General features: G+C 34.6%; 3 protein-coding genes across 5 annotated transcripts; 2 read left to right on the top strand and 1 right to left on the bottom strand.

Annotated features, from left to right (window-relative positions):
* Positions 1 to 653: 653 nt before the first annotated feature.
* LOC114317253 (uncharacterized) lies at positions 654 to 18597 on the bottom strand. Of its 3 annotated transcripts, XR_014363770.1 has the most exons (7): positions 18053 to 18597; positions 17784 to 17841; positions 16226 to 17010; positions 15294 to 15370; positions 1732 to 1800; positions 1514 to 1600; positions 654 to 928 (listed from the first exon to the last, which is right to left on the bottom strand). XR_014363770.1 is itself a non-coding variant. In XM_082919532.1 (4 exons), exons 1-4 carry the CDS (start codon positions 2089 to 2091, stop codon positions 926 to 928), a joined length of 273 nt encoding a protein of 90 aa, XP_082775658.1. In that variant the 5' UTR covers positions 2092 to 2305; the 3' UTR covers positions 654 to 925. The 3 variants fall into 3 exon arrangements, 1 of the variants encoding a protein (XP_082775658.1); XR_014363771.1 differs by lacking the exons at positions 654 to 928; positions 1514 to 1600; positions 1732 to 1800 and adding an exon at positions 15091 to 15173 and having other exon boundaries at positions 18053 to 18593; XM_082919532.1 differs by lacking the exons at positions 15294 to 15370; positions 16226 to 17010; positions 17784 to 17841; positions 18053 to 18597 and adding an exon at positions 1978 to 2305.
* Positions 3563 to 6951, top strand: LOC145821433 (uncharacterized). Its single transcript, XM_082917950.1, has 5 exons — positions 3563 to 3638; positions 4897 to 5639; positions 6336 to 6470; positions 6554 to 6906; positions 6939 to 6951. The coding sequence occupies exons 1-5, from the start codon at positions 3563 to 3565 to the stop codon at positions 6949 to 6951; spliced, it is 1320 nt and encodes a 439-aa protein (XP_082774076.1).
* Positions 6984 to 9047, top strand: LOC145822465 (uncharacterized). The gene is made up of 5 exons (XM_082919531.1): positions 6984 to 7461; positions 7593 to 7683; positions 7789 to 7884; positions 8623 to 8843; positions 8950 to 9047. Exons 1-4 carry the CDS (start codon positions 6995 to 6997, stop codon positions 8665 to 8667), a joined length of 699 nt encoding a protein of 232 aa, XP_082775657.1. The 5' UTR covers positions 6984 to 6994; the 3' UTR covers positions 8668 to 8843; positions 8950 to 9047.
* Positions 18598 to 18720: the final 123 nt, after the last annotated feature.

Below are 18720 nucleotides of genomic sequence, written 5' to 3' on the forward strand. Positions count from 1 at the left end.
TTGTATAAAACTGAAAATTTTGTGAAAAAAAAAAACTTTAAAAATGAAAAATCTGATAATGTTCACAGTTTTAAAACTGGAAAAAAACTCATAATGTTTTCAGTTTTATTGAATAGTTGAATCAAACTAATAAGTAGAAGGGTAAAAACGTTTACTCTCATGCTTTGTTTTTGTCCATCAGTTAATGAAATAATTATCTGGAACATTATTATGTAAAATTGATAATGTTCTTAATTTTAAAAATTGAAAAAAATTGATAATATTCTCAGTTTTACTAAATGGGACTTATTGGTTCAAAAAATTTTAGATAGAACCTAAACTACCATAATATTTATAAACAAGATTTTTAGATAATTAACTCAATATAAAAGTGTTATATATTATGAGATGTATTTAATCATTTTTTTTTTTTTTTTTGGAATATGCTATAGACCCCAAATAAATTATTAAATTTTTTACCAAACTTTTTCACGTGAGTGTGAGACCCACACACATGTGATTTGTGTGGGTCCCACACTTATGTGAGAGATTTGGTGAAAAATTTAATAATTTATTTAGAATTCCTAATATAACTCTTTTTCTTTTCATCATCCACGTACACTCATTATTATTTTTTTTAATATATTGAGAATTCAAATTGACCAGACAGAGAGAGAGAGATTTTTATAGAATTGAATTTGATCCCTAAGACATAATTCAGGTTTTAATAGATAAATATAACTTAAATGTCTCATTTATAACTTAAATATAACTAATAGAATTGATGCTAAAAATTTCCAGCAATACAACCATCTTTTTTTTTTGGTGGCATTTTGACTAGGCTATGGTATTATTTGTAGATTGTGCAATTTCTTCTTCACTAAGAACTTGGTATTGCCCATTTAGATTTCCATCCTCAAGAGCTGGTACACGAACATGATCCTTCTCACTGTTAAAACAAAGCCAAACACAACCAAAAGCAAGGTAAGTAACAGTTGGTTTCTGCACAAGGACAGTTTTGGAATTCTAAAACATTTTTATGGGTCAAAAAGAGTCAAAATTGAATCACAACTCATAAGCTGCAGCCTGAATTTAGCCCAAATGTTGGCATTTTCAAAAACTTGGACTCTTGACCTCTAAAGGAGAGAAATATTTTCGTCATGAAAAATAAATCACTATAAAAAAACTAGAAAATGGTATTTTAAAACCAAACCAAGATGAGTTTTGCAAGTTTTCGATCAAGATTTTCAGATGGTAGATGTCTTTCATGTCCTATTTTGAGTACACAAGAACTATCATATGCAGGCATATATATAGATTGCAAGACAAAGGGCTTGGATCGTACGTTTTCGAATACACAACGATTCCAACAACCACGATTGCAAATGATAGATAGTACAACCAATCAACCTGGACATGGAGATTATATCAGATTAGATTTGTTATCCAAGCTTAAACAGCTGTACAATTATGTATATATAGTATTGAATCAGACTCGGAGCGAACAAGTTTTAGTCAATAATAGAAAGAGAACCTGTTGGTGATAGAAAAAGATGCGAATGACAACGGCCCACATGCTGGTTGTGAGAATTGAGAGGTTGAGCATTGTGGCTCCATTCATCTGTTTTCAAATCATAATCCAAAAAGAACAAAAACTTGTTTTAAAAATTTGAACTAGTGTTTGTGAGATGGGTTTGTAGCCCAAGAAAGCAATGTAACAGTAATTGTCAATTAATTGAGAGAGAAATTGACCTTTAGAACAAAAGGAACGAGACTACTGCTCATAAAGCTTGCCAGGGCATAGCCAGCAAAGGCTAATATCTGTTTTAAAAAAAAAAAGTTATGATAATATGCATGATTATTCAATACAGGATTTAGTTTCTCTCAAATTCAAATTTATGCTTGATCATCATGTTTGGACTAGTGAACCCACCACGAGTTTTGTTTTGATAATCTTAACTGTTCATTGAATTCAATTTATAAAAATTCATTACTTACGATTTCTGCAGACCATTTTATTGATTCCAGAGCTGTCCTCTCCACTATAGCTCTAAGATAGTTATGGAATGAAATAATGGAAGCAACATTATTCTTCAAGTTAAAAAGCAACATAAACTACATATATTTATGTTCCAAATTTGATGTCTTTGAAGCTAAAATAAACATTGAGCAGAGGTTTTTTTTCCAAAAGCCAGTGCAAATCCTCTACTCCTACTTTTTTACTATTATTATTTAGTTGGTTTGGTTTGGATTTTCAGGATTCATTTTTCAGAAAATTAAAATTTTTTATTTTTTATTTTTTGTGATTTTTTTTTGTTTTTATTGATTTTTTTAAATATTCTAAGCAATTTTTTTTTTTAATTTTTAGATACACCTAAAATAAATATACTTTAAAAGTATAATGTTTGTAATTTTTTTTAAATTTTTTTTACTAAATATCAAAAATATAAAAAAAAATATTAATTCAATACATTTTTCGTATTCTTATTTATTAATTTTTTAAAATATTTTTTATAAATATTTTATTTTTTAAATATATCTAAGTAAGGTGCATCTAAAAAAATATACAAAAAATACTTAAAATTTTAAAAATATTTACTAAAAATAAAAAAGGGCCATTTTTTGATAAGTCCTATTTATAACTGTTTTGTTCCATAAAACCCAAACTGTTTCTGAATATTCCATTAGGTCCATTAATTGCTAAAGGACGAAATAACCCTCTCCGCCTCTCCCGCGTGAAACCGATTCTGCAAAAACCCATTCCTATTCGAAATATTCAGTCCACAAAATTTCCAAAACAAAAACTCAATCGACGAAACGATACTGATATTGCCTCCAGTAACCCTAGATTCCTCTTCGTCTCACCACTGCGAAGCTTCACATCGGAAGGAGGGTGCTTCGTCGTTCGAAGATTGTTGTCGCCCCATTGAGTTTATTTTATCCACTGAGTGTGATCCATACCCACCAACCATGACGAACAAAAGTAAGGAATACCATTCCACCTTCTGCTTCTCAATCATAATGTCATCATTGATGTATACATACACCCTCTGGTTTTCGGATTTGAATTTGTAAACATAGATGTTTTCGGAATTAATTTTGTAAAAATATATGTAAACATTCACATTGGCCTCTAACTGTTGTAGTTTTCGGGATTTGTTTTTGGACACATGGATGATGTGAACATTCACATTACTATTGATTGCTGGGTAAATTTAGAGTAGTACACACTGATGTGAATGTTCACATCATGTGAATGTTCACATTAATGTCAGAACCCCCAAACTTCACTCAACACTGTGATGGAGGATGATGAAAACATTGACATTGTGACATCAATGCCCAAGTTGTTTGTGTTATTGGGTGTAGTTTGGCCCTGTTGGTTCCCCCCTTTGATTTTTAGAAAATTATAACATAATGTGATCACCCATGTAAGCATTCACATTGGCCAGTAAATGTTGTCGTGTTCGAAATTTATTTCTCAAACATGGCTGATGTGAACATTCACATTACTATTGATTGCTGGGTAATTTTAGAGTAGTACACACTGATGTGAATGTTCACATCATGTGAAAACACTGTGATGGAGGATGATGAAAACATTGACATTGTGACATCAATGCCCAAGTTGTTTGTGTTATTGGGTGTAGTTTGGCCCTGTTAGTTCCCACTTTGATTTTTAGAAAATTATAACATAATGTGATCACCCATGTAAGCATTCACATTGGCCAGTAAATGTTGTCGTGTTCGAAATTTATTTCTCAAACATGGATGATGTGAACATTCACATTACTATTGATTGCTGGGTAATTTTAGAGTAGTACACACTGATGTGAATGTTCACATCATGTGAATGTTCACATTAATGTCATAACCCCCAAACTTCACTCAACACTGTGATGGAGTGTGATTTAAACATTGACATTGTGACATCAATGCCCAAGCTGTTTGTGTTATTGGGTGTAGTTTGGCGCTGTTGGTTCCCCCCTTTGATTGTTAGAAAATTATAACATAATGTGATCACCCATATAAGCATTCACATTGGCCAGTAAATGTTGTCGTGTTCGAAATTTATTTCTCAAACATGGATGATGTGAACATTCAAATTACTATTGATTGCTGGGTAAATTTAGAGTAGTACACACTGATGTGAATGTTCACATCATGTGAATGTTCACATTAATGTCAGAACCCCCAAACTTCACTCAACACTGTGATGGAGGATGATGTAAACATTCACATTGTGACATCAATGCCCAAGTTGTTTGTGTTATTGGGTGTAGTTTTGCACTGTTGGTTCCCCCCTTTGATTTTTAGCAAATTATAACATAATGTGATCACCCATGTAAGCATTCACATTGCCCAGTAACTGTTGTCGTTTTCCGAATTTATTTTTCAAACATGGCTGATGTGAACATTCACATTAGTATTGATTGCTGGGTAATTTTAGAGTAGCACACACTGATGTGAATGTTCACATCATGTGAATGTTCACATTAATGTCAGAACCCCCAAACTTCACTCAACACTGTGATGGAGCATGATGTAAACATTCACATTGTGACATCAATGCCCAAGTTGTTTGTGTTATTGGGTGTAGTTTTGCACTGTTGGTTCCCCCCTTTGATTTTTAGCAAATTATAACATAATGTGATCACCCATGTAAGCATTCACATTGCCCAGTAACTGTTGTCGTTTTCCGAATTTATTTTTTAAACATGGATGATGTGAACATTCACATTAGTATTGATTACTGGGTAAACTTACAGTAATAAACACTGATGTGAACATTCACATCACTGTATAATGATGTCAATGTTCCAATTACTGTCAATGCTGGTTGTTGAATGTTGTTTGCTGCTTCGAGTTCCATCCTCTGTGTTTCAACCAATTACATGTGCTCATTTGAACACACAGGTCTTCCCCATAAAGTTCATGGCAAGCGAAAGCAAGGGGAATCCCGTTTCAAAACCAAGCCTGATCAAACAGCTGTTCCGGAAGAAGTGAACATGAAAAAAGTGAACTACCGGTCAAATCTAACTGGACTGGTCAAACTGTTAAAGGATACCAAATTTACAAGTGGCCAATTGAAGTGCCTTAGAAAAACACCATTCTGGCCATTATTTGATAGGTTGATCAGTAACGGAATCGACCTCAACCACTGCATGAAATATGATGATGTGATTGTACGTATAGTACAAACATTCAAGCAATCTAGTGGAAGGTTTTACATTGGGGATAAGAACATCCAGATTTTTAGAAGCGACGTATCACTGATTTTTGGGGTGGACTGCGGCACCAAGTCGATGGACCTCTCTTATGGTGCAAAACCAACATCCGGCATCATACACCGAATGTGCAAGGATGTTAGCCGGTTAAGTGCTGCCAAAATACGAAAAATTCTGAGGGAAGCATTGAAGGGCACAAAAAAACATGACGATGAGGAGGTCGCAAGATTAGTTTGCATGTATGCATGCGTCAAGCTATTCTTTTCTACATCCGGAGAAACAATTGGATGGGTTTTCTACTCATACATGGACCCATTACACAAGATGATCGAGTATGATTGGGCTGAGAGCATCCGGGCAACCTTGATGGGTTCATTGGGCCAAAACTGTGGAAAACCAGGACGAGTCACCGGATGTGTGATGTTGTTAATGGTAAATCAAATCTCATACAACTTATTCTATGTTTAATATGAACATATACGGGCTCTGAACACTCTCATGTGAATGTTCACATTTCTCAGCTTTGGTGTGGAAGTTGACAACATTGATGAAAACATTCGCATAACTGTTTCAGTAATGTACAAAACACACATTAGTAGATGCTGGTGTAAACATTCACATTAACAGATGTGAACATTCACACCAGTTGTACCACTCACATTACCAGATGTGAATATTCACATCAGTAACATCACTCACCATTAGCAAAATGTGAGCATTCACATAGTAATAACACTGACTTGAACAGATGTGAACATTCACATCAGTATCATCACCCACCATTAGCAAATGTGAACATTCACATCAGTAATAGCACTGACACTAACAGTTGTGAACATTCAGGTCAGTAATATCACTCACATTAACAGTTGTGAACACTCACATCAGTAGTATCACTCAACATATGTGAACATTCACATCAGTAACATTACTCCACATTAGCATATGTGAACATTCACATTATCGGATGTGAACATTCACATCAGTTTTAAGTGATATAAACATTCACATTACTGGCCTAGTGGTGCACTGTGAACATTCACATTACTGCACCAGTGGTGTAAACATTCACATCAATGTTAATTTCATATGAACATTCAAATTACTGATATTTGTTATTTGTTTCAGTATTGGCTGTGTGAGCATACAACAATCTTACAACCCCACAACCCCAATGCCATTCCACGATGCGTAAAATGGGACCTCACAGCCTTACATAGCAACATGAAGTCCATAACTCTGGCTAAGTTAGGTTTAAATGAGGTAGAAGTACAACCAAATATATTGTGCTTATTCAAATAGTGCGACGAGGAACTATCTAACTAACATACTGTCTGGAAATGCAGGTATATGGCGGCGAGCTAATGGCATCACCAACTGAAGCGAAGATTTATCGTCACACAAAATTGAATGTGGAGTCAAGTGCAGTAGCAAAAAAAGATGAAAGCAATGAGGATCAAAGCAAAGACAGTCAACGCAGTGATGACAGGGATGCATTTTCTGTTGATGCAGTGGACCTGAATGATGTTGGACATTATATCAACCCCAGCTGTAGCACCCCCAATGCTGAGAAGGGAATCATCATAGCACAACCAACTGAGCCCGACATTGTGGAAGTACTCATGAAAGAAAACCAAAAAGCTTGGGCTCTTGTACGGCAATGGGAAGCGAAATACAAACAGTTGGAAGAATCGTGGAAGTTGAGGGCAAGGGTGATTGCTGCCCTTGAAGCCAAACTATTTGACCAATCGGGCTCATCCAACGTGGACATGCACATGAAGACTTGCATGGAGTGGAAAGATACAGAAATTCAGCGGCTGACAAAGTTGGTCATCAACTTGGAATGCGAAAAAACAATACTTGAAGACCTTTTTGACGATCAGTCCGTACACATCATCACTCAAGTTGAAGCACAAAAGGCTCATGACAGCCTTAACAACAATCCCACTGCAGCATTGGAACACGTTATCAGCCCCCCATCAAGGGTAAAGCGCATAAAGCAGAAGGTAAGGACAGAACACAGGTTGGACGAGTTTGAATACCCCAACCTGCCTGGTCAGAAGAAAGGGAAAGAGGGAGCCCAACAGAAATCACATGCAGTCCAAATTGCACAAGATTTAGACAAGCAACCACCAAAAAAGCAGCCAACAAAGTCCAAGAAGTTATCCTTGAACAACAAACTCAAGGTCTGGGCTAACATGAACAAACTCAACAAGCAAAAAGTCCAAAATTTGCACAAGAACGGCGGTGATGAGTAAGTGATCTTACATATCCCCAACTGCTTTTTTTTCCATCATGTTCAGTTCACATACATACTTAATAAATTAGACCATTTCATAAATGTGCAATGTTGACATTAAAATTTTCTGTAATCACAATGCACAGGTTGCTAGTGTGGCGAGGGGACTCAAAGACTAAACATGTGTATTTTGATGACATCATACACCTCATCAAGGAAGAATCAATAACCAACAACGTATGGCAACTGTAAATGTGTACAAAACACACACACACACACACACACATACACATAGAGTGAAGACACTGTAAATAATGTACTGCCACCCCTCCGGTTCTGCAGGTGATAGATGCTTATGGTGAAATTCTACTTGAACTACAAGGGCTAGTCAACCCAAGTTTGGAAGATTCATCATTCATCTTTACAAGCACATGTTTGGTAACCACTAGACTTTAATTTTGATTATGTCTCCATACATGTGGATGTTATTCTCAGCATTACATGCTTACATTGTTAATTTAAGTAATAGGCAGATGTGAATGTTAACAAAAACATAAAATGACCTTTGAGAAGATTCACATTGACAGATGTGAACATTCACATCATTCGCATTGAATATTATATGCTTATTATGTTGATTAACTTAAATGATACACACATGTGAACATTCACATCAGTAATATAACTCATAGTAACAGATGTGAACATTCACATCACCAGTATTACTCACATTAACAGATGTGAACATTCACATCAGCAGTATTTACTCACATTAACAGATGTGAACATTCACATCAGTAACATCACCCACCATTAGCAAATGGGAACATTCACATCAGTAATAGCACTGACATTAACAGATATGAACATTCACATCAGTAGCATTACTCACACTAACAGATGTGAACATTCACATCAGTAGCATTACTCACACTAACAGATGTGAACATTCACATCAGTAACATCACCCACTATTACCAAATTGGAACATTCACACCAGTAATATCACTGACATTAACAGATGTGAACATTCACATCAGTAGCATTACTCACACTAACAGATGTGAACATTCACATCAGTAGCATCACCCACTATTAGCAGATGAACATTCAAATCATTAACACCAAACATCGATATAAATACTTAGTACATCATTGTATGCCCTTTGTGTGCAGAAAATCATTGAACAGTACCCCCCCCCCACAAGAGGAATAAACTAATTGATGTACACATCAAGGAGTATCAAGGCCAGAGATTCTTAATCTTCCCATTACACGACAACTTTCACTGGACAATTGTTGTGTACGACGTGAAAGAGAATGTATGGAGGCATTATAACTCACTGCGCCCAAGAGAAGGCATACATGACCCACATATTGACAAAGCACAAATACTGGTAAGTGGCTGTCAAAAACAATACTTGTCGTGATGTGTAATATTTGAACTTGGACGTATGCCCTATGTTGGTTGGTTCCTAATATGAAATTTCATTGTTGGCAAAGGGACTACATCACAGCTTTGGTGCACAACATTGGACCGTCATCACCATTATGGACCAATTTATCAAGCCAAAATACTTCGAAAACAATCATATCAGTGGACATCTGTCCCCAGCAAGCATCAAAACCGTAAGCCTAAAATCGATTTCTACACATGTTCCACAACCTTTACCCACCTTAATTTCAAAATCTAACAAGAAGTTTGCATTTTCAGGGTGGATTGTGGGCCTGCAGTTTGTTACATCATGAGGGCGCATGTATATCGTGAAGACATTGTTGCCAGCCTAGATCGCTTTGAATGGTGTCAAATAAGAGACTCATTAGTACACCTTTTTCTGAACCACAGAAAGACAGTGCAATGTGAAAACCTATAGGTGGGGGGTGTCCACAGTTAAGACAATTTAGTTTCACTAGCTTAATTGTAAATGAAGTCTATATCACTGCTTGTACAGATACTTTTCAGTCAATATATGTATATGCATTTTCAGGCCTATTTTGCGTTGGTCGTGTACATTGAGATTGTATTTTCTTTTTTTCTGTTTGGATACACATGACATGATGTCAATGTTCACATCACAGAATGATCGTACACTTTCTTCTATTTTAAACCATACTACATGGATGTGAATATTGCTTAAAGTGTTCATGTAACACAATATGACAGGTGTGATTATGATATTTCTTAACACAAGTCAATATTCACATCTAACAATTTGATGATGTGAATATTCACATCATAACTTCTGATTATGCGAATGGCAACAATTATGTCATGAATATTCACATCTTATGAGTTGATGATGCGAATGGTTACATTGATGTAAACATTGCTTTTAATAGTAACAACAATGTGAACATTCCCACCACAGAAATGTTTCAAAGTTGAACAATGTGAACATTCACATAATGTGAATGTTAACAGCATGCATTCATCCAAAACACACCCAACATAAATGTCAGATTGGTACCTTAAAAAAGTAAAAATAAAACACAAATCAAACACTAATGCATTATTATGTTTGCCAACACAACATAATCTTATTGCAACCCAATGTTTCCCAACACAACACAATCTTATTTCAAAAATGAATATAAGAATCCAATGTAAAATACAATGTTGAAATGAAAAAAGGTACATCTTATATCGGCTCCGTGCATGATTTTCGATTATGGCTCCCCAACTTATCACATCTCCCGCACCTTATTTGCTTCAGTTTCTCACCCCTTGATGGGATCCTATTCTTCTTCGGCCTTCCGGGTGGTCTTTTCACGGTAGGCGGGTATATAGTAAAGTCCGTGGGATCAAAAGGCGGCTTCTCCACCGATGGTATAGGGAATATGGCTCCCGAATAGGCTGCACGATATGTCTCTACATGAAAGTAATGTTCTACACAATCATTGAGATTGTAGCGGCTCTTTTGAATGGCAATAACAGCATGGTCACACGGGAATCCGTTGATTTGCCATTTGAAGCATGAACATGTACGCCTCGCAACATCAACTGTAACCGATGGTATCGAATGAACTTCAAACACATCCTCGTTGGCTTTGCTAACTTGCCAAGACTTGCTGTCATTGAACGAATCCATAAGCCTTGTTTCGAATGTCGGACAAATAATCTCATTCCATTTGTTTGCTTGGTCACGCCGTGCAGACATTTGCCGCATCAACTGAGTACGAATTTTGTCCACCATTTGAGTGATAGGAAGATTACGTGCTTCTTTAATCCAGTTATTAAATGACTCCGCCGCATTGGATGTCATCTCCCCATAACGCATGCCCCTGCACAGTATATCACAAACATTGTACAATACGGAATTTAACAGGCCTGACCATTAATGTTGACAGATGTGAACGTTCACAGTACTGCCATTAGTATACACTGATGTGAACATTCACATCAGGGTATAATAATGTGAATGTTCACATCTGCTACCAGGTTTTAATAATGTGAATGTTCACATTACATGGTTATTACGTTGTCAACTTAAATGATAGACAGATGTGAATGTTAACAACAATAATAAAATATGACACGTGTCAACATTCAAATCTGTAATACATTGCATGACTATTTGACAAATTAGCAGATGTGAACATGACATCAGTCATCATTAGCAGATGTGAACATTCACATCATTTACATTGAAAATGAAACACAATTCGAAGATTGTCACCATTATAAACTGAAAATTCACATCACTACCATTCTAAACTTCAAAAATTGAACACCTTAGGAAACTGTTATTACCTGAAGTATGAATTTGCCCAGTGCTCAGGTGCTAAGTCCTTGAAAAAATTATGAGCTCGTTGTTTACCCTCCTCTTTTAATTTTGCAAGCTTTTCATGGAACCCTACCACAGTTGGCTCGTAGGCACAGTCACCCAAACTCCTTACTAGGTGATCCCTGAATCCATTATCAATTCCTTTCATCCGGTCTCTTAAATTGCTCTTCAAGTGTTGTAAGCAATAACCGTGATGAGCCGATGGGAACACCTTTGGCATAGCTTCTAACAGACCAAGATTACGATCCGAAATAAAAGTAATATAACGCTTCCTATCAACAACCTTCCCAAGTTCATGCAAGAACCACGACCAATTAGCCGTGGTCTCCGAATCAACAATTGCAAATGCAACAGGAAACAGACCTACAACACAACACCAATACACAACTGTTCACAATATTCCAAAGTGAATAGAAAAATAGTATAAACGAAACAGGTCATGTGAATGTTCATATGTACATTGCCCTCTTTACTATTTCTATTTTCGGATTCAGGTTCGTAAACATCAACGATGTGAACATTCACATTAACGACCATTAATAATTCATTGTTGCTTGTTGAGTCACTGAAAATGTTAACATTCACAGTACTGTTCATTAATAGATCAACTAACATTAGTATACACTGATGTCAACATTCACATAAGAGTGTAATAAGTCTGATGTGAACATTCACATCAGTCTGATGTTAACATTTCTGTCAGTAGCAGACAAAGATGTGAACATTCACATCAGTACATACTAATGTCACTGATGTGAATGTTCACATTACTTATAATTTAGCAATCACTCTTTCGTCCAGACTACGCTGCTCAGAGCGAATATTGACATGAATAGACAGGTAAAAAAAACTTCTAACCATTGTTCCCGTCTTTCGCCGTTGCCGCAAGTAGCTGACCTTTGTACTTTCCTTTGAGGAATGTTCCATCCAGGAATAATAAAGGCCGACAAGCATTGAACCCAGAAATACACGCAGCGAATGACACAAAGAAGCGACAAAACTGTTGACTACTCGCATCATAGTCAATATTGACATAACTCCCCGGATTGTACCGCATCACAGCATCCGAATACCACCGCAACTGGTCAAACGATAACGAGTGATCTCCATGGATACCAGCCTTTGCTTTCTCCACACCCAACCATACGACATGGTAACTCACATCTAGCCCATAATCCCTCTTCAAAATAGTCACCACTTCACACGGCCGAGTCAACGGCTTGTCCCTCACAATTTCAGATATGGTACTCGACACCAAATCCGAACTAACTCGCGGATTCTTCGATATTCGAACATCCGTACCACAAGTATGCACATCACTAAACCTCTTGATGTAGAAAAAATCATTTGCTCGTTGTGCTCTACAATGTATAGCCCACAAGCACCCCCTCTCCTCCCGCATCGCACACACAGCCGTAACTCTTGTTGTCTCGTTCTTCACGTATGTGAACTTAAACCCACATTGGATCGCATACTTACATAAAACGTCACGAAATTCTTGTGCACCTCCAACAAACCGTTGTCCTACATGCGTAATACCATTTGCCCAAGGGGCTGACAACAACACCTTCTCCTTATGGTGGCAAAATCTCCGTAGTGCATCAATTTCATCCTCAACCCCCACACGCAGCAATCCCAAACTACTTGACTGACCAATATCACCCTTCAACTCAACCACAACTTCTACATGTTGTACCCCCATTGATTTAGCAAGCAGTACCATGTTCTGAAATTCTTCCTCATTGTCCAAATGACACTTATTAATCCCAGGTAGTTTACAGAACAATGAAATAGAACCAGCAGACAACTCATCCCATTTCTCACACAAACACTCCACCAAACGAGAATAACACATTGCGCAGGCAACATTTATTACAGTTGTACTACAACCATATGTACACACCAATAGCATAAAGGTATCCATCTCCTGTAAAAACACAAAAACACAACAATGAACAGTAATGAAAATCGATATGAAAATTCACATTGCGCAAAAAATAGATGACTACGTGTACATTTCAACTGCTAAATCCATAATTCACAATATGAAGATGACAACATTCACATTACTATTAACAAGATGTCAACATTAAGCAAACATCAAAGTCCAATGACAACAACAACAATCTTCACATAATATAATGATGTGAACATTCACATCAGTGTATGATGATGTAAACATTCACATCAGTGTATAATGATGTGAACATTCACATCAGTTTATGAGGATGTAAACTTTCACATTGATATTAACAAGATGTTAACATTAAGCAAGCATCAAAGTAAAATGAGAACATTAACAATCTTCACATAATTATTAACAATCTTCACAGAGCCTCATTAAGCAAACATCAATTTAAAATGAGAACATCCACATTCTTCACATATTCCCCATTCACAAAATGTGCAGATTGACATTGATATATATACTGATAATCAAATCATCCACACCGAGCCTCATTACGCATGCATCGAAGTCAAATGAGAACTACACAATCTTCACATAATACGAATGAACTCCCCTCCACATAACCACGTAAAATGCATATAATTAAAAAAACAGAGCATTCAATCCATATAAATCCAAAAACAGAGCATCTGATCCATTATACGAACGAAACCATAAACTGAACATGTATTCATAACCAAATTGATACTAACCTTGATCATCCAATCCTACAATCGTACAGAAAGTTGGAAAAAACTGATTTGAACTAGTTATAATCCGGCAAATGTAACAACCGAACACACTCCTCTTCGTCGTCTTCACACGCAAACCACAGAACCAGACTCCAACAGCAAGGACGAAACCCTGGCACAACCAAACCTTGCAACGAGCATGCAAAACATAAACGTATCTCTCGGAATTGGATTGATGATGAAAAGCGTAAAATAGAAACTGCCAAACTGCATGAACGAAGAAACAGGCACCTTTTACGTATTAACACTGTACATATATATATATAGGGGCAAAATAGTCCAACAAATTATATTAAATTAGAAAAATGGACCTTATGGAATATCCAGAAAAATTTATGGGACTAATTAGGTTATAATATTTTTTAGTGGACCTAATGGGTTATAACAACTCTAGAATGGATTTATCAATAAAAATCTCAATAAAAAAATATGAAAAATAAAAAATTTCATTTTCAAAAAATTAAAATCAAACGCACTAATAATAATAATAAAAATTATTATTATTATTATTATTATTATTATTATTATTTAAGATAGAGGTCCCTTGACTTTAATACAGCGAATACATGTTGTCTTTTCACATGTACTGAGTAATTAATTATTAGATATAAATCCTAATTAATCACTGTTTCAAGAAATTAAACCCATATCTTTTCATTGAAAAGTAGAGGTCCGACCTGAGCATGTGTTTTAATAACATCAGTGTGTTGGTTCAATTTTTCGGATTTAATTTTTTAAAAATTAAAATATTTTGTTTTTTATATTTTTTATATTTAGTGAATATTTTTTAAATTTTAAATATTTTTTTATTTTTTAAATGCATCTTTCTTGGATGTATATAAAAAATAAATATTTGTGAAAAAATATTTTAAAAAATTAATAAATACACAAAAATACAAGAAATATACTAAATTTTAATATATATTTTTTTATATTTTTAGTATTTAGTGAATTTTTAAAATATTTTTTCACAAAAATTATAGTTTTTAAGTATATTTATATTATGTGTGTCTAAAAATTAAAAAAATTAATTAAAATATTTAAAAAATTCAGTAAAGATAAAAAAAAATATGAAAAATAAGAAAATAAAATTTTCTGAAAAATATATTCAAAAACTTAGAAACAAACATAGTGATTATTTTCTAAATGAAAAGGATACATTTCGCAGATAGTGATAAGTGATCCAAATAGCCCAATCATTGAAACATATTCAACACGATCTTTATTCTTCACACAAAACTCCTGCATTTCGAAAAGGTATAATAATTTTAAATAATAGTATCAAAATATGCGAGTATATTATAACGGTGAACCATCTAAAATAAATTCACCGAGAGAGTAGAATTTAACAAATTCACCAACCTCACCAACATTGCCCGTTGCAAAGAAAAATGTGGCTACAATGACAAGTACATCACCCATAATAGGTTTCGAACCACCTGAAATATGATGATTTTGACATGTCAAAACAAGAATGAATTAATACTAGTGACAAACAAAATTTATTCAGGATCACTTGAGGTAATACTATGGACACATCCCACAAAAATTAAGGAGGATGATCTATTTGTGACATTCCACATGGATGCCACCAATGACACTAAATAACTATTAAGAACTAGTTTAATAGGCATATTAATTTAGAGGAATTCGATATCATGGGAATATAAACAAAATTATAATTTTTTTTAATTTTTTTAATCTTTTTTTTTTATATTATACTTTTATCCTCCAACTTGCATTTGAATTATACTTTGCTTCCTCATCTTCTAATTGTAACAATTTAATCACGAGGCTTCAACTTTTTTGTTAATTATACACATTTATGGGATATGAAATTTGGATGGATTTATTCCACAATAGAAATTGGGCATGTAAACAACAAACTAGGGGATAATTGGGCCAATTTTTTTTTCCCAGTCTCGTTATCCCCTCTCAATCATGCTATTAAAACAACATTTGTGATAGGTGTACAAAAAGTTTTAAATACAAAATATACATATGTGAGATAAAAATATTCGTATTTATGAATATATGTGTCTTATTTGTGCATTATATATTTGACACTTTTTGTTTACTTGGACCTTTTCTTAAAACAATTACTTCTTTTCTAGTGGGATGGAAACAATAATAAGTCTATAGATACAAAATTGATCACAAAACTAATTACATAAAACTTAGGTCGAAGAGTATAAAGTAGAATTATAAATTTATGATGGGCACATCATTTATTATTTATAAATTAATTTTGATCGATTCTGTATCTGTAAACTTGATAGAAGAGAAAAGGTAACCTCCACCACCAACACCGGCATCAGAGATGAGGACTAAGCCAAGGCCGACCACACCAAGAGCTGCACCGAAGAACTGCCAAAGTGAATTGTTGCGGATCTTGGGCACACCAGGGGACACTCACAAGCAAAAACACAAGACTTTTAACGTGGTTCGGCAAACCGACCTACGTCCACGGGAGCGATGTTGTTATATATCAACAAATGGAGGAGATTACACACTCTCAACTCACTGTCTCTCTATATAACACACTCTCTCACACTCTCTGATACACAAACAGAATATAGCTCTCACTAGCTCTCTCTGTTTTGTGCCTCTCTCTCAGCAGTGTGTTTCTCTCTTGCTTGCTATGTTTGCCGTGTATTCAACTCACCATCACCATTCCATTTTATACACCAAAACAGAAGGTGGAGGAGGCCTCATGGGTGTGTTGGCTGCCAGCCCAATATTCTCCTTTGAGCTGTTGTCCAGTTGAAAGCTTTGTCCCACCATATGAAGACTTCACATGGCCAACTCCATGCTTTCTCCTTTGTTGCTGGCGCATGGCAAGCCTCATGGCTGCCAACTCAAGCCTCATGGCTTGCCAACTCATGCCAACCTCTTTTGTCTTCCTTTTACCATGTGGGTTGGCCACCCTTCCATATGGCTGCCAACTCAATTTGGGTTGATCTCTTACATGAATAACGAGTGCCGAGGAAGAACCGAGTAAGAATAATGGCCCATGCAATTGTCCAACACATCAGTAATGTCACACTTGTAATTGATGAGTACTGGTATGCTTTATTGACTGCACATTTCATCAACCACAAATATGTTATCCAAGAGAGGCAATGTACAAATTAAACAAAAAACCCAATACATTTTATATATATATATATATATATATATTTCATAAGGCTATTCAAAACTTTGTCCTGACTAGATAATTGTTAGGCTTCAGTCTTGGGTGATCTTAAAATGGAAAATCAAATTTATGATCACTAATTCACTCCTTAAGATTTGAAGTCATAACCTTTATATGAGAGATAAATTCTGATCAACTAGAATAATTCGATTGATTTAACACATTCCATATTCGCATAAAGAAAAATGGCATATATAAGTCCAATTTTATATGCACTCAAATATAAAATTAATATGAGATTGCTGTGAATGTTATAGTCGTTTGCCACATTATTATATTTGAAAGTTTGAAAGTTTAGATCAAATTGTTTGACTCAAACAACACCACTCAACAAAAAATCTAAAATTTCTCAGAAGTAGTAAATTTGAATTGAATTTCAAATTGGTTAATAGAAACCTAATATCACACATCACAATTTAGAGGCTCAAAAGATGATATTCGAAACAAAAATAACATGTCACGTCAAAATAGTGGATTTTGTTTTGTTTTGTTTTTGTTTTTGGATAGTTTTAGATCAAACTATCAATTTTTAAGCGATTCCAAGCTCATCCATCACAATGACATTTTTGCCATTGACCCTTTTGAAAAAAATAAAATCAAAATTGTACGTCCAATTTCTCTAAGAATTTCACAAGTTAAATTGCAATATTACTTACCAAGATAATTGCCTTGGACATCAATAAAGCCTAATAGTACATACCAATACCAAGGAATCTGCAAAACCCACCAAACAGATTTGAGTTAACAAACAAATTTAGGACTTAGTAAAATTATTACTTTAGTGAATTATAAGTAACCATAAATTTCAGAAGAAGTGAGATACATGAATAAATACCTATATTGAGGTTTGTACATCAAAATACCCAACAAAAATATTATGCACCTATTATGAACCAATAAATGATGAGAAGAAAGACAATTTTACCATTAGTTTACGGCGCCGGTACAACAAGATGCTTCCATACACCAAAGCCAAAGCCAAGTAAGAGAAGAATGACAGAGTAAGTGGTGCATCTACATCTACACATACACACCAAAAAACAAGAAAAGAAAACAAAAAATTGATATATTCAAGGAAGACTCAGCAATATATATATATATATATATATTTTTAAAAAGAGTTAATTACATTTTTAGTCTTTAAAATATATTATTTATGTCATTTTGATCCATAATATTTAAATTGTGTCAATTTGATTGTTAATGTATAAAATTGCAGCAGTTTGATTCCCTTCCCTCAATCTAACTCTGTGTAGACTCCGTTAAAGCCAACAAATAAATATAGAAATTCATTTAAAAAATTACGAACAAGGAAGGGTACTATCACAACACAATTGCGGTTTGTCTCGATTATATTTTAATGATTAAAACCATTCATATTATAGAGTTTGTCAAAGTGTATCATCCATTTAAAAAAATAAGGTTAAGCAGACATGCATAACCCTATGATCAGACCCTAATTGTTTTTTAAAAATTATCAAAATTATGCTAACTATATATTTATTTATTTTTACATAAATGTGGTCCTGTTATGGGTTATAAATATCTAATTGACTTAATTTTTTTTATAAATAATATATTCAATAAATTTTA

This window comes from Camellia sinensis, chromosome 3 (assembly GCF_055761805.1).
Source record: "Camellia sinensis isolate YWXY chromosome 3, ASM5576180v1, whole genome shotgun sequence".
NCBI lineage: Eukaryota > Viridiplantae > Streptophyta > Magnoliopsida > Ericales > Theaceae > Camellia > Camellia sinensis.

Excerpts from the sequence above, each read along its gene's own strand:
- LOC114317253 (XM_082919532.1), bottom strand. The coding sequence starts at position 2,091 with ATGTTGCTTTTTAACTTGAAGAATAATGTTGCTTCCATTATTTCATTC. Across the intron at positions 1,801-1,977 it reads TAAAATGGTCTGCAGAAATC|ATATTAGCCTTTGCTGGCTA; the intron begins GTAAGTAATGAA and ends TTTTTAAAACAG. Across the intron at positions 1,601-1,731 it reads TCGTTCCTTTTGTTCTAAAG|ATGAATGGAGCCACAATGCT; the intron begins GTCAATTTCTCT and ends ATTTGAAAACAG.
- LOC145822465 (XM_082919531.1), top strand. The coding sequence starts at position 6,995 with ATGGAGTGGAAAGATACAGAAATTCAGCGGCTGACAAAGTTGGTCATC. Across the intron at positions 7,684-7,788 it reads AAGAATCAATAACCAACAAC|GTGATAGATGCTTATGGTGA; the intron begins GTATGGCAACTG and ends CCGGTTCTGCAG. Across the intron at positions 7,885-8,622 it reads TCTTTACAAGCACATGTTTG|AAAATCATTGAACAGTACCC; the intron begins GTAACCACTAGA and ends CTTTGTGTGCAG.
- LOC145821433 (XM_082917950.1), top strand. The coding sequence starts at position 3,563 with ATGGAGGATGATGAAAACATTGACATTGTGACATCAATGCCCAAGTTG. Across the intron at positions 3,639-4,896 it reads ATTGGGTGTAGTTTGGCCCT|GTCTTCCCCATAAAGTTCAT; the intron begins GTTAGTTCCCAC and ends TTGAACACACAG. Across the intron at positions 6,471-6,553 it reads CTAAGTTAGGTTTAAATGAG|GTATATGGCGGCGAGCTAAT; the intron begins GTAGAAGTACAA and ends CTGGAAATGCAG.